The sequence below is a fragment of the Anabrus simplex genome, chromosome 2 (assembly GCF_040414725.1).
Source record: "Anabrus simplex isolate iqAnaSimp1 chromosome 2, ASM4041472v1, whole genome shotgun sequence".
Lineage (NCBI taxonomy): Eukaryota > Metazoa > Arthropoda > Insecta > Orthoptera > Tettigoniidae > Anabrus > Anabrus simplex.
In genome coordinates, this window is record NC_090266.1 from 47,201,053 (window position 1) to 47,216,882 (window position 15,830).

A 15,830-nucleotide genomic window follows, 5' to 3' on the forward strand; every position below is an offset into this window, starting at 1 on the left:
ATTCAAATTCCAAAATAATTTCAAACTGATTTGAAACTTCAAATGCTAAATGTTCATAAATGGCATAATCAACTTGAATTCAGGTGATGACGGTTGATGATAATAAAAATGAATTGGAAGGATAATTAATTAGTAAAATGTGAATTGTAATTATCATGAGAATTATTTAGTGAGATACACTAATTGGTAAACACAATCGTGTGATGATAAAGTAAAAATGCTACATAGACAAGGTTAGAGATGAATAATAATAATAATAATAATAATAATAATAATAATAATAATAATAATAATTTAATTATACAATTTTGGAATTAATTTTGATTTTCATCAAAGCTTAAATTGGTGTTATTAAGGAATGTTACTCACTTTAAATATTGGAATTCATCAGAATTCAACATTGACCACGTGTTGAGATTACTATAAATTAATGGAACCTTAAGTTAATTTTTCTGTGGAATAATAAGTGAGATAGCTGCCTACTAATTTTATGCAAATCTTTATTGAAGTCTCTGGACTCTTTCATTTAAATACTTTAAATTTTTGAAGGCAGTAAAGGCCTGATTTTTTTGTTAATTTTCATTCCAGAACAGTAAAGCTGGAGGACGAGGATTACATTTTGCTTGTAAAGCACTACACGAAGATCAGACATTATGAAAATTCACTGTAATAAATCCAGCAAGGATATTTTTGTGTTTGAATGCTTGTGTTAATAAATGTAAGAGTGTTGTTTTTAAAATTTATTTTTGCTTGGTCGTCACCCCTTTTCCCTTAAATGCCTCTAAAAAAAAAAAAAAGATAGCCAAGAACGAACGGTCCACACTGGGATCTCTCGCTCACTGGCTGGGCTTAGCTCGGCAATAATGGGGGCAGCAGATCCAGGACCTGCTGGCCAGGTATTGGATGCCGGCACCAGAATCACAGTATGTGGCTCCCAAGCCACATGGGTGTGGAGGGAAGCGAGTTAGCAGATACGCTGCCGAGGAGGCAGTTACAATGCCCCCCGTTGCCTTACAAGATTCCAGCAAGTGATATTCGATCTCAGCTGAGACATTTGGTTATGTCCCTTTGGGAGATGGAGTGGTAGGCCACTCCACTTTCAAATAAGCTGAGAGCGATAAAGAGTACAACGAAGGTATGGAGGATTTCCCTTCGGGTTTCTTGGAGGGAAACAGTGGTGTTATGCCGTCTTCGGATCGGCCTTCGTATAGTAACGCCATCCTATTTACTGAAGGAAGAATCCCCTCTGGTGTGTACATGCAGCGATTATCTTACCATGGTACACATCCTTCCGGAGTGCTTGGACCTGGTCGATCTGCGCCATAGTGTAAAACTCCCGAGTACCATCTCCTTCATCCTGCAAGATGACGAGTAGTCAGCAGACCTCGTCATCCATTTTATGAGGGAGAGATGTCTTTTTTTATCATATGTAATAATGTCCTTTGTTTTTGTGTATTTCTGTTAACTGTGCTTTTATCCCATTGACTCAATTTTAGTTTGTGTTTGTGTATTTTTATGTGTTATTTGAACTTCTAACATGATTTATATATATATATCTGTACTTCCAGTTAATGCCTTATTCCACTGTCACCTGTATTTTTTTAATAATTGTATTAGAAAATAAGGCATTGCAAATTAGATCCACTGATTGTTTTAATCTCATAATCATTTTTTATCACCATTGATTTTAGACTCTTGTCTGTGGATACATTTTAAAATTTTAATTATATCATGTCGTCCATTTCGTACCATTAGGGGCCGATGACCTTAGATGTTAGGCCCCTTTAAACAACAAGCATCATCATAATCATCAGAATGTCTTTGTAACTGCTAATCACATACTAGCACCAAAGTCCAATAAATACTTCCCATTCCTATTACCATACATATCTTCCCCACATTTACTCATCACCTTCTCGTATTTTTTTGTTCTATTTCCAACTCTCGCATTGAAATCGCCCATTAGCAATATCCTATCCTTGCTATTGACCCTTACTATGTCACTCAGTGCTTCATATAACTTGTCAACTTCCTCCTTGTCTGCACCCTCACATTGTGAATAGACTGACAGTTCTCATCCTAATTTCTGCAACTGCCAAGTCTACCCATGTTATTCACTCATTTATGTGTCTGATAGAAACTCTGTTGCATGTAGTACTATTCCTGATGAACAGTCATACCTACACTCTGGTCTTTTCTTTTTAACACCCATCAATTATGCTTCATAACCTCCTAGCTCTTCCTCGTTATCTCCCTTTAACCGAATATCATTAATGCCTAGCACGTCCAGACAATCCTCTTTGCTGTCTCAGCCAATTCCACTTTCTTTTTTCCATAAGCCCCATTAATACTGATAGCTTCCCATCCAATTCAATTTTGTTTGCGAAGTTGTATGTTAGAATACCAATATAAATGGTCCATTATTGGACATTATAAATTTTCCAGCTAACTCCATTCTTGGTTGCTAGTGTTTTGCCCCCATGTGCTAGGTTGGGCTCATCAGTTGGTACCTAGCACACCCACCAAGACACTAGCTAGTGCATACCATGGAGGCCACTGCGTAGGCTACTTGGAGCCACCGACAGTGCCAATGCACTATGAGAGACTTCGTCTCATTACCAAAAATTGATGCCTGCTTGGCCGTCAGATGATATAGATGTTGATTCCCATAGGGAATGCTAGGTACCAACTGATGAGACCAAACTAGCACACAGGGGCAAAACGCTGGCAACCAGGAATGAGTTAGCTGGAAAATTTATAATGTCCAACAACGGACCATTTATATTGGTATTATAAATTTACTCATTCGCGACAAATATAACAGATTCCATATGGGAATCAACATCTATATCATTGTTTGCTAGGAGTCACTCACTTGTCAAATGGAAGTGAGATTCCTTACTTCCAGAGGTCCGAGAATTGCTTAAAACTTTCTGAGTGTGCTCAGTGAATATTCTGTGAAGTAGGATGCTACACTACTTAAACATAGTCACAGTAAGGATGTCTCCTCTAATGGGTTAGGGACATCCAGATTGTCCAGTTGCTTGAGCACAAGGACGGCCGTTACTCAGAATATATCTGAGATGTCCACTTCCATTCCATAGTAACTGGTATCCTGACTCTCAGGATCATTTACTAGACCACTCAGCCATTGCCCATGGTTCACGAATAAGACAGTAACTCTCACCATGGAGAAATTTATTGCCTTTTTTGCTGCAAATCTGATGTTCTCTAATCCACGAGCTAGAAAATGTAGCACCCCTTGATGAATGAGAGTATACTTTCATCAGTAGAGCCAAAAGTCAGCTGAATTCAAACCTTCATACATTAATACAACATTCATGGTTGTGGTTAGTCAAATTTGTGTTCTGAGGATATTAAGCAAGGTCTTCACGAAACATGAAGATTCCATGCATTTGCCTCCTTCACATGACAAGAGCCCAGATGATATCACGTCTATTAATTTGAGCAATGAGAGCATCGATCTAATCATTATCGTTATTTGTTTCTTGTTTCAGGTATGTCTGAGCTGCGCAGGCTTGGTCTGGTATATTTTTTCTATATGTTTATTTACTCTGGTCTGGAGTTCACAATAACTTTCCTGACCCACCAAGCCTTCAAATATACATCAATGCAACAAGGCTACATGTTTTTTGTAGTTGGAATTGTAATGGCCGCAATTCAAGGAGGATATGTTAGGAAGATCCCGAAAGAAAATATTCCACGAACAGCTGTTGTGGTTAGTGTTTATTGTGAAATATGTATTTTACAGTTATAAGATCTTTCCTTTCCAGTCTCTCATGTGTGAAATTATCTCAATGGTGTGATCTAGATTGGATTAAGGATCAATAATCTTTAAACAAATATCCACACAAACATACAGCATACCTGCCAAGTATTCCGTTTTTCCCGTAAAATGTACGGATTTTGAGTGTGTTTTACGGTTGTACGGATGAACGTTATTGTACGGATTTTGAATATCCGCGCTTGGTTTTGCTTTCTGTGGTCAAAGCTGATTGGTTTGACTTTTGATAGTAGCTGGTAATACGAGATGCAGCGTTTGAAATTCAACTGGTAAATGTAGTATCACATTTTTGATTATCACCGTGCTTTTGTCACCTGTTCTACATCAACTGCTACTTCATTCAATGAGATGTTCTCAAACAAGTAGCAGGCTGCAATTTTGAAGAAAAGAAATCTGTGAAAAGTAGCAGGCTGTGAATTTATATAAAACAACTTTAGTAACTGCGTAGTGCTTCATAGCAGCTGTTTGTGTGCGTGTGTAACATTGGCGGTAGTTCTGAAACGTGTGGAATTGTGTGACGAATTTCTAAGGAATTTAGTAATGTTCGTAATGAGTTCAACTAAGTAAGTAAATTCGTGTCCTCATCCCGAGGTGGTGCAGCTCTTTTCAGGCACACCCCCATTGGAGGTGAGCTGCATGTACCATATCAACCACATACCAGCCCTCCTGCCAGTTTTAAATTTCTGGCAGTACCAGGAATCGAACCCGGGCCCCCGAGGACGGCAGCTGATAACAGTAACTGTTTCGCTACAGAGGCGGACACGAGTTCAACTAAGAAACGATATTATCAGTCTTTTCGGGAGGCATATTCTGCTTAATTTCCTTGTTTTATACAATCACAGAAAGTGTTCCCGGTGTTAAGTGAAAACAGATGAGCACTCATCAAGATGTAACTTTGTGTAATTATTTAATTTCACGGGTGATCATAACATATACAGTAAAACCTCGATGCATCGTTTTACATGGGGCAGGCGGAAAATTACAACAGATGCGGGGAAAAATATAAATGCAGACAACATAAAAAAAAGGGGGAAAGCAAAATAATAAAATACGGGTACTGTATTGGGACATTTTTATATTATTATTATTATTATTATTATTATTATTATTATTATTATTATTATTATTATTATTATAAAAACAACAATAATAATTAGAAATAGGAAAGGACTTCCACCTATCAATACGTATTTATTGCACTTATTATGCTACATTACCAGTTTCGACCCCCTACATAGGGTCATCTTCAGCTGAACAATACATTCATATATAGATCATGAAGCTATGATTAAGGTTACATTGTCTGAGGAATGCCATATGATAACAAGTATTTGGTCACGTTCAAATGGGGCATGTCAAAATGGGAACAGGCATGTATGTCACTATGTGTGACAATGCAATTGTATGTCTATAATGATATGCTTTCGGTCTTAAAATTAGTTTATAAAACACTATCTCCACTAAAAATGAACTTATAAGTATATAAGATAAAAACAATATATGTAGGATCACTTCTGCACATGAACCGTTATTTATTAGCAACTTTAGTATGCTTATGAAATCTTGTATTTCAAGTACATTCAAGGGACTGTAAGTCTTTAAATTCATTTTAATGATAGGAAGCAGCTCACTAGTCTTAATACTTGGAAACATATTGACAATGTCAAATGAATGTATAGTATGATGGGCTTGTAGTTCAGAGATTTTTAATTTATTGACCAATTCTGTGGTATTCTTTATAGACTTGTTTGCTTCGAATCTATTGTGTTGTCTAAGAAATTCCTGGATAAACTGAGCCAATTTATATATGGGGGCTGGGTCTGTAATTTATTACGGGTCGAATGGGGAATCCGGCCTTGTGGATTTTCAGAAGTGCTTTTGCTCTTGTTAGGCCTGGGTTCATGTTTATTAATTTAATGCTTCTCCTGTTCGGTGAAGAGAAAAGACACATTCTTTAATGTTTGTTTTAATTGACGTAGAAGTAATTGTGTCAGGTCTTTCTTGGTTGCTAAAAAAGATGTCATTGTCCAAAAGAAAATGTTTTTTTGGATGTAATCGGCACTGTGCATAATGACCGTCGTGTTGCCCTTATCAGCCTTTGTAATCATGACTTCCTTGTCTTTAATCTTATTTAAGTCCTAGAATATGCTTTTTTTCCATAAGGAAATCTTTAGAAATACCTGCGGGCATAGTGCTGTTATTTGTAATAAAAGTTTTGTTTAATTATCTTTTTAGATCTAATCTAACTTCATCTTGCACTTCTTATGGCAGTTTACCGATCGCAACTTCCGATTCTATAACAAGTTTAGAGGCTACTTTGGCTAGGTTGAAATTTGGCCAGTTGTGTTTTGGGCCTTTTGAGAGAATTCATTTTTCTTTCTCGTTCAAGTTAATCTTGGAAAGATTGATTACTGGAGAATGAAAACATCCAATTAAATCGTTATTAAGAATGTGGTTGGCTTTTGGAAGGGGTTTTGCTTGATGTTAATTCCTTCTTTAACACTTCAAGTTTTTTCTCCATTGTTATCTGTTTGATAAAAAGCAAGTTAATTAGTTTATTTTGAACCAAGTCCTGAAAAAGGTTCCATTAGGCTTTGTAAGCAAAAAAAAAAATTAATTATTTTTAAACTATGAAGATGAGCAGTGTTATCAGGTGGCTGTTAGTTCAGTTGGCGAAAGAACAGGAGATGTACATTCATTATAATCAATATTCTTCTTCTTCTTCTTCTTCTTCATGGGCTGATGACCTTAGTTCTTAGGCCCCTTTAAACAACAAGCATCATCATCATCATCATCTTTATCTTTTCTTGATGGGGCCTCTAAATATTAGTAGCGACGACCTCCAAGATCTTTCGCTACCATGTTTTTCCTTCATTCCCACCTAGATATACCTGCTCCCTTCACAAAGCTGCAGGTTGTTCTTATTGGGTCGTCTTGGATTTTCTCTGTCTCTTCACCTGGTAGTCCCAGAGTGGAGAGTCTAATTCTACCCAGCGCCCTACATTCGAAAAGTATGTGTTCAGCTGATTCCTCTGCTTCATTGCATTTCCTACATATATTGTCCCTTATTACTCCAATCCTATGTAGGTGTTTTTTCAGATGGCAGTGTCCTATCAACAGTCCTACTACCCATCTTATATTTTCTCTGCTGAGTTTCAACAGTTCTTTAGTATGCTTCTTGTTCAGTCCTTTTATCAGTTCCTTTGCAAGCCTGCATCCTGAAGTATTTTTCCAGTTATCCATTTCTTTCTTTTGTACCCATTTTCCTATGTAGTGTCGGGCTTGCCTGTAGGAAATCCCGCATACAGGGTCTGGGCCTACAAAATGTGTTTCTGCCCCTTTCCTGGCCAGTTTATCTGCCTTTTCATTTCCTTTTATACCCGCATGCTCTGGGATCCATATTATTTTGACAATGATGTACTTTGAGAGCTTCAGGAGAAGTGAATGGCAATACCAGACAATTCTGGATAATATCCGGACTGCTTCTAGTGCCTTAATGGCCGCTTGGCTGTCCATAAAAATGAAAATGTTCTTATACCTACAGTTTTTTTTCAGATTTTCTTCAAGATGTATTGTGATAGCTATCACTTCCACTTGAAAGACTGTAGTGTGTTTGCCCGAGCTCATCTGGATTGATCTCTCAGGTCTTCCCCTGTTGATCCCTCCTCCTGTACCATCCCCAGTCTTTGAGCCATCAGTCCAGCACACTGTATCTTCTTTTTCACTATTCCATTTGTTGATATCCCAGTCTTTTTTTATTATCTGGGTCTCATATGGTTTCTCAAAGTTGTACTTTGGTATCATATGATCAGAAGGCATGTGTAGAACTTCCTCTGTTATTACTCTGTTTATTACTCTGTTAATTTTACAGTGTCCTAGATTGGGTCGTTGTGCATTCCAGCACTCTGATTGTGCCAATCTATATGAACTCAATATGAACTCTTTCTAGCCTGTCCTTTTATGAAATTGCATAGTGATGGGAGCTCTAGTAAAGCATCAAGGCTTCTGTCGGCGTAGTTCTCATAGCCCCAGTTATGGCTATGCATGCCATTCTCTGTAGGCTATCCGATCTACTACTGACTTTTCCTTGGCTTACTTTCTGCCACCAGATGATTGCAGCATAGGCCATCAACGGTCTTCTGCATGCGTACAGCAAGTTCTTGGCCCGGGTTATGTTCCTTTCTATGTGTAGATTCCAGGTTAGATTTTTATCTAACACTACACGTAGGTGCAGTGCCTGTTCTTCTATATATATATGTATATATATACTTACATAAATTGCCCAAAGAGCTTCAGTGATCTCTTTCCCTTTAATTTTCTCCTTTTTGTAAAAGGGACCAGAGTTATCTTTTTCGGGTTGACTGATAGTTGTTCTTCCCGTCACCAGTTCTCCACAAGGTTAAGTGATCTTTGCATGAGGTCCTGGATAACACTCATCACCTTACCTCGTACCACAATCACTAGGTCATCTGCGTATCCTTGTGTATAAAAAATCTTGTTCATTGAGCATAGCTATGATTTTGAGCACAGCCTTGGGTGGCCCTAACTGTCAGTCTTTCTTCAAACAGGGTTGCTTTTATCTTCCTTCCGTCTAACATGGATTTAATCCATTTGATGACGGTTTTACTCACCTTGATCTTTTCCAAGGCTTTGATCATAGAGTCATAGGTTGTATTGCTGAAGGTTCCTTCTATATCTAGAAATGCCGCCAGTGCAATTTCTTTGTATTCTAGGCTTTCCTCTAGTTTACAAACCAACTGGTGGAGTGCTACTTAAGTGGATCTGCCAGGTCTATATGCAGACTTATTTTCATGTAACGTTGAGTTCAGTTGCACCGTTCTTCTGATATATTTATCCAGAATTTTCTCCATTGCCTTCAGCATGAAGGAGGTTAAACATAATGGTCTGTATGCTTTGGCATGGGCATAATATGCCCTTCCAGTCTTAGGTATGAATACTGCTTTAGCTTCAGACCATGATTCCGGCACGTACCCTGAAGCTAGACTAGCTCTGAAAAGGTCTGTCAGGGCATTGACGAGTATCTCCCATCCTTCCTGTACGACTTTCAGAAGTATCTGGCCCCGGAGCCTTTATAGGATGAAACGTGGTGATTGCACATTTTATATGGTTATGTTTTATTATTCTGTTGGCAAAGTTCCAGTCTGCTCTTAGAGCTCTGGTCTCTGTTCCAACCGTTTCTTTCAAAATCAAAAATCAAAATCTCTTTATTTGCAAATGAGGTGTCTACCTCGGTGGCAAATGGTACACTAAAATACATTATTGTCAAGCACTAAATATTAAATTAACAAGAGAAGAAAATTTTTCCTATAATACAATATTATACAATTTACGCTAACAATGTTTTCTATTAAACACACAGCTCATCCTTAATAAATTTATATTGTTTACAAAATTCTACTTATAATATATTCCGTCCTACTTACAAATATAGTCAACTGATATACAGTATGTGGAATTACTTCAAATGATACTATACAACTGGTATAACATTAATATTTACATTGCATTTATTTATTTACTTTTTTTTTTTTTTTTACCCGTTCTGGATCCTAAGTAGCATAACGACCTGCTGCGTCTTAACCAGAGCCCCTTTTGCCACCACTTTTCAGAGTTCCTGAAGGGCCTTCACAGCTACCGTAGCGGTCCCAGGGCCCTCGAAGTCCCCACTGTACTTCACCCCTACAGGCAGTCCCCTACTTTGGCTGTCCAAACTCCTTAGACCAGGGGATGGAATTAATTTATTCACACACATTTTTTTATATACAATAACCTGCACTGGTCGAATGCCCTCTAACATTTCATTTATTTTCTCTGTTGCTGTTTATTCTCTTCTTGAATATCTGTACAGATTTTGGAAAAGGATCAAACACTACCCCTGGTAAACTGTTCCACTCCTTCACACCCTTCCCAATGAATGAAAATTTACCCCAATCGCTTCTGCTAAAATTCCTTCTAATTTTATATTTGTGGTCAGTCCTGCCGATATAATTATTTTCCAACTGAAGCCTCTCACGGATATCTCCCCATGCTTCTTCTCCTGTATAGGCTCTATATAATCCTGTAAGTCTAGTTTTCTCCCTTCTCTTACTTAAAGTTTCCCACCCAAGTTCCTTTAACATTTCTGATACACTACTCTTTCTCCTGAAATCCCCTGTTACAAATCTTGCTGCTTTCCTCTGCACACTATCTATTTCTTTTATTAGGTATTCTTGGTGAGGATCCCAAACACTGTTTGCATATTCCAATAATGGACGAACCATACTCAAGTAACTTTTTTCTTTTAATTCTTTGTTGCATCCTTTAAGTAGCCTCATTATGACATGTAATGATCTGTATGCTTTCCCAACAATGTCATCAATATGACCCTTCCAGTGCAAATTACTTTCAAATCTCACACCTAAGTATTTGCACTTGCCATCTTTTGGGATAACTACCTCATCCAAAGTATAGTAATTTCCACGTAAGGAAATACCCCAGAAAGTAAATATCGCCACCCGATGCTCTTCTTTTCTCTTTTTTGTAATGGCGGATCACTGCTGCCAACCTGCCTGGTTACATATTAAAATCACCAGACATAACCATAACAAACTAACCTCAATGTAGGAAACACCGATAATCAATGTTTCCCTACCCTAGTAAATGATAAAAGATAAGATCAAATAACTCAAGATAATTATGAATATCTCGTCGATTTCCACGCTCAATGAGGAATTAAGGATATAAACACACTTTCTCACTCAAATTATCCGCCTTTATTTTGATATACACTAGGCGTACTATAACCATATTCTTGACAAGAGGGGCGTGTTAAACGATGCAATTTATTTAATAAGTCTTTGCAGTGTGATTTTAGAAAGTTCCAGACATCCAATGACTTCCCTTTCTTTTGCGCGAACATTTCCTTCTCTCTTCAACACCGGTAACCAGTAAGGAGAGAAATTATTGGGCATATTTTCAGCCTGCAGGCTGGTTATATCTTCAAGCTTATCAGGAAACATATAGGAATACTAATGTGCCAAGCTCCGTGAACGGAAATTAGGTCAGGTTTCAAGTTCACTGCGGATTTGAAAATAATAATATCATAAGTTCTACTGCCAAAATTTCGTCCCGCAAGAGTTATTTCGTGTACCGGTAGATCTAGACATGAGACTGACGTACTTGAGCACTTTAATCATTTCGCGCAAACAATGTTAATAAATGCATTATCCGAACATGCCACAATTCTACTTACTTGGTATTAGCCAAATAGATTTACAATCCCACAGAAAAAGAAAATATGCTTTAAATATTCTCGCAAATGTATCACTAGTGACTTTAACGGCAATGCGGTGGCAACACGCAATTCATGCTAGAACAGTGATTGAACGTTGCCAACGTGCCAGATTAACGGTTAATGTAAGACGTCGTATCGGCAAGTAGGGTCCCTAAACTGTATGGTTACCGACACTGAAAAAGACCTGCAAAATACCCAACAGCAAGAAAAGTAACTATAAATCGATACCTTAATATTACAGGGGAGAAAGGGTAAGGTTGCACCCTTAGGGTACGTCCTTACACGGAGAGGACTATATATTCAAATTCAGTTTTAAAGCTCCTGTTTGTAAAAGTTGTAACACTTGATTTGCCTCCATTAACCTTCATATTATTTTCTTCAACCCATTGTTGGATACTTTCAAGGTCCCTTTGTAATTCTGAACAATCCACAATGTTGTTTATTTCTCTATAAACAATTATGTCATCTGCATACAATCTTATTTTTGATGTTATATTGTTCCCTAAATCATTTGCGTATATTAAGAAAAGTAACGGACCGATTATACTACCCTGTGCAATTCCCTTCCAAACTTTCTCTTCCTGAGATACATTATTTCCTACTTTGACTTTCTGAACCCTTGAATTTAGAAATGCTTTTATCCAACGTGTAACCCTTACGTCCAATCCTATTCCCTCCAATTTCTTTAATAATATTCCATGTTCCACTCTATCAAAGGCTTTGGAAAGATCTATGGCTATGCAATCTAACTGACCTCCTGAATCCAACTGATCTGATATGTCCTGCTGAAATCCCACCAGTTGTGCCTCACAAGAAAATTTCTTTCTAAATCCATACTGGCTCCTCATGAACCAATTTTTATCATCACATATCCCTCTGATGTACTTCGATATTAAACTCTCCAGAATTTTACAAACTATACTGGTCAGGCTGATTGGTCTGTAGTTCTCTGGTTTCCTTTTATCACCCTTTCCTTTATAAATTGGTATTATTATAGATTCCTTCCATTCCTTTGGTATTACACTATTATTTATGACATAGTCAAAGAGAAATTTTAAATAAGGCACTATGTACCACCCCATTGTCTTTAATACCTCCCCAGTAATTTGATCACTCCCTGCTGCTTTTCCTTGCTGAAGCAGTTGGATTTCTCTGAAAATATCTTCGTTTGTGAAAGAGAAGCTTCTTGTTTCCCTCTGTCTCTCTCCCTCTCTATCTTCTGTTTCGGTTTCCAACTCTTGACAATCATCTACTGAATCTCTAAATTCCCTACTAAATAGGTTTGCTTTCTCAGTATCTGTTAAATAGTGTTCACCCCCTTCTCCCACCATTGTAGGAATTTGGATTCCTTTTCCTTTTTGATTCCTGATATATGAATACAGCTTTTTCCATTTCCCTTTGTGGTCATTACCCTCTTGAAGTATGCCATTCATATAATTCTCTTTTGCTTCCTTTTTCACTCTATTCAGTTCCCTCATTAGCTGTTTTCTAGTTTCTCCACTCTCCCTACCCTCTTTGATTTTCCTGTTTACTATTCTACATTTTCTTTTTAATTTTCTTATTTCCCTTGTATAATAAACAGGGTCTGAGGTCATTTTACCCTTCTTAACAGGTACAAATCTCTTCTCTCCTTCCCAAATAATTCCTTTAAATTTAGCCCAAAGTGTATCCACGTTACTCCCTTCACTTATCCAACAACTGAATTGTGAGTTAAGGTAAGTCCCAAATTCATCAACTTTAGTTTTTCTGTACAATTTCTTGTCTTGTGTAACCCTCTTATTAAGCCTTTTTGGTACGAGTCCTACATCCATTATTACAACCTTATGGTCTCCTATTCCTTCAATTACCTCAGTTTTATCAACAATTTCCCATGGTTTAACCAAGAATACATCTAGTAAGTTATTGAGACGAGTCGGTTCTTGTACTACTTGTGTAAATCCTCCCTCCCAAATTAACTTATTTGCCAGTTTCTGTTCATGGGCTTCACTTGCAGCTCCTTTCCATTCAACTTCAGGCAAATTTAGATCTCCCCCAATTATTACCATATCATTATTATTGTTTTTACAAGTATAATCTATTATTTTTTCAAAGATTTCCATGTCTCTTTCCTCTCTTCCAGGCCTGTATGTTCCTATAATTCCCACCTCCTTCATATTATCACAAACTAATTTTATCCCTAATATTTCATCCCTTTCATCGGTAAACCATTCATGTGAACAGTAATTTTCCTTCACCAGAATAAACACCCCCCCTCCCTTTTTATCTCCTCGGTCTCTACGATAAACTGTGTACCCTTCTGGAAATACTTCTCTATTACCCACCCCTTCTTTCAACCACGATTCCACTCCTATCACCACATCAGTCTCATAAGATTCCATCAATGTACCGAATTTTAATTGTTTATTTACTACACTTTGACAGTTTACCAAGAGCAATCTCAGACCCCCTTCCTCCCTAAAACTTGACTGTTGCAATTGGGTAACTTGAAATTCCTTACTATCCTGAGTTTCTTTTTCTAGTTGACTGAGCCAGCTTGAAGTATAGCTGGCTCTTTCTGCTAGTTTTCCTGGTCAGTATTATAACTCAAGGGAGTTGCCTGTTTTACAGTACATATCTTAAGATTAATAAAATCTAGAACAATATTTCCTATCTTTCGTTTACCTGAATTGTTTAGATGGAGGCCATGTTTTGTATAACAGTATCTCTCAAAACTGCTGCATTCAATAACCTGAGTATTCCGAAAATGTTTACAAATTTTAACAATATCTGTATTGACCTTGTCCACTTCAATGTTCACACACGAATCTCTACTCAAATCATGCCTGTGGGGCACGTTCACTACAAAAACGTTAGTGTGGGTCAGCTTCCCTAGTGTATGTTTAAGTTGTGATCTTACATTCTTGGCGTCGTCGCGAGCTACGTCGTTCGTCCCACCGATGATAAGCACTGCATCGCCGCTCCCGAAGTTCCTAGTTGCTGCTTCTACGTTTTCCACAACCCTGCTGATAGAAGCTCCTGGATATATTTCTCCGGTTGCTGCTATATTCTCATCGTTAATCACTCCCGCAATTCCCCTTCCTTGGCTATCACCAAACACAGCTACCTTCGCTGATTTAGGCCTAACTGGGTCTTGAATTTGAATTCTAGGCCTAAATTTCAAACTCGGCACGGCAACGGATCGCGATGATTTGGTTTCACGCGCGCGATCACTTTCTTCCAGGATTAAATTATTTAGGGCAGAAAACCTATTTCTAATGTTTATTTCCGGAAATTCAGTTGTAGATTTCTTCTTAGCCGGCCATCCACGAACTACTTGACACCACGTGCTCGAGTTTGTTACTTGTACCGGTATATCACTCGAAGAATGGTCAGTCCCAAATTCTAGCGATCGCAGTCTTTCTTTTAATTCTTGATTTTCAACTTTAAGAGTCTCATATCATCATCTCCTCAGCCTCAGTAAAGTGACACACCTTTAGTATCTCCAGCGTGTCTCTCCCCGCCTGAGTAAATGACCCATCTGGTTTCTCCATTTTCCCCACTTGATTTATATGGGTTGCTTTCAGAAGCTTCTGGAGCCTTGTTGTTTCAGTGTGTAATTCCACTTTCTCATAGAACAGTCTCGAAGATTTTCTTTTTTGCTTTCCGTATCTCTAGGTTATACTCAGTGAGTTTCCTATGGTTTATGTCCCACATACCATTTCTAGATGATATTCTATACAACATCCTAACCTCTTCTTTCATTTTAGCTAGTTTGTTGTTCCACCACCTTTTTTGGTGTTTTTCTTTTCTTTGAGAGGGCAGTTTTCATCGAATAGTTCCCACTGCCTCTTCCAATTCTTTCTGTCCTCTCACGTTAGTTGGAATTTTTTTGTACAGCCTTCCCTAGAACTTATCTGTATCTGTCCCAGTTAGTTCTTTTTGGGTCTCTGTACATCAGTCCCACATAGTCTCGCATCTATTGCAAATTGTATGTGCTGGTGGTCTGCTAATGATGGTTCCTCCAGCACATTCCAGTATTTTATAAAGTTTGCAATATGTGTATGCTTAGTGTAATGTGTATTACCTCCCTCTGATTTTTATTTATAAACGTAGGCTTGTTTCCTAGGTTTAGTATCATCAACTCAGTTCCAATAGTAAACTATAGTAAAGACTCGTTTAATGCTGTTATCAGTCACAGTTTTTGTTATATTCTGTTCCACAATGCATTTGAGAGCTTATACTATATTGTCAGGTGGTGAAATGGTGACATTCAATTGTTGCTCAATTTGGTACACAGTTGTTTTCAAAGAATATTGTTTCATTGAAGACTAGGTGCTATGGTGAACTATAGGTGTGTCTCGTTTCAAAAATATACAGGTATTGCTAAAGCCTAACATTGGTTTTACATATTCTTTTTAAAGTTTGTCATTTCTAGACTTTCTGAAATGTTCAGTTTTATCCTTTCTGGATGTTTGTGTAAAACAGTAAGAGAATTTTGTATATTTGATACTTGATTACCTATGTCATGTAGATGTGCAGCAGCTGCTTTTTCAAGCTTATGTAGCTGGAGTATCGCCAGTTCTTGAAATTTGATGACAAATCCTCTTCCAGTTTCTCTAACACAAAAACATTCACAGTTTTCACAGGTGATTTCATATACACCATTCTGTTTAAATTTACCCAGTGTTTTTTTTTTTTTTTGCTACTTGTTTAACACATCAAAGGTTTTCAGTGACTTGAGGATGGAAATGG

The 15,830-nt window shown here is 37.6% G+C and overlaps 1 protein-coding gene across 5 annotated transcripts in view; it reads left to right on the forward strand.

Annotated features, from left to right (window-relative positions):
- The window catches only part of rtet (major facilitator superfamily domain-containing protein rtet), a 294,106-nt gene that overhangs the window by 170,189 nt on the left and 108,087 nt on the right, over positions 1 to 15,830 (forward strand). For all 5 annotated transcript variants that reach the window (XM_067140241.2, XM_067140242.2, XM_068226066.1 and 2 more), the window contains one exon: positions 3,519 to 3,739. In XM_067140241.2, the coding sequence (XP_066996342.2) occupies positions 3,519 to 3,739 (221 nt within the window). The remainder of the gene's footprint in view (positions 1 to 3,518; positions 3,740 to 15,830) is intronic.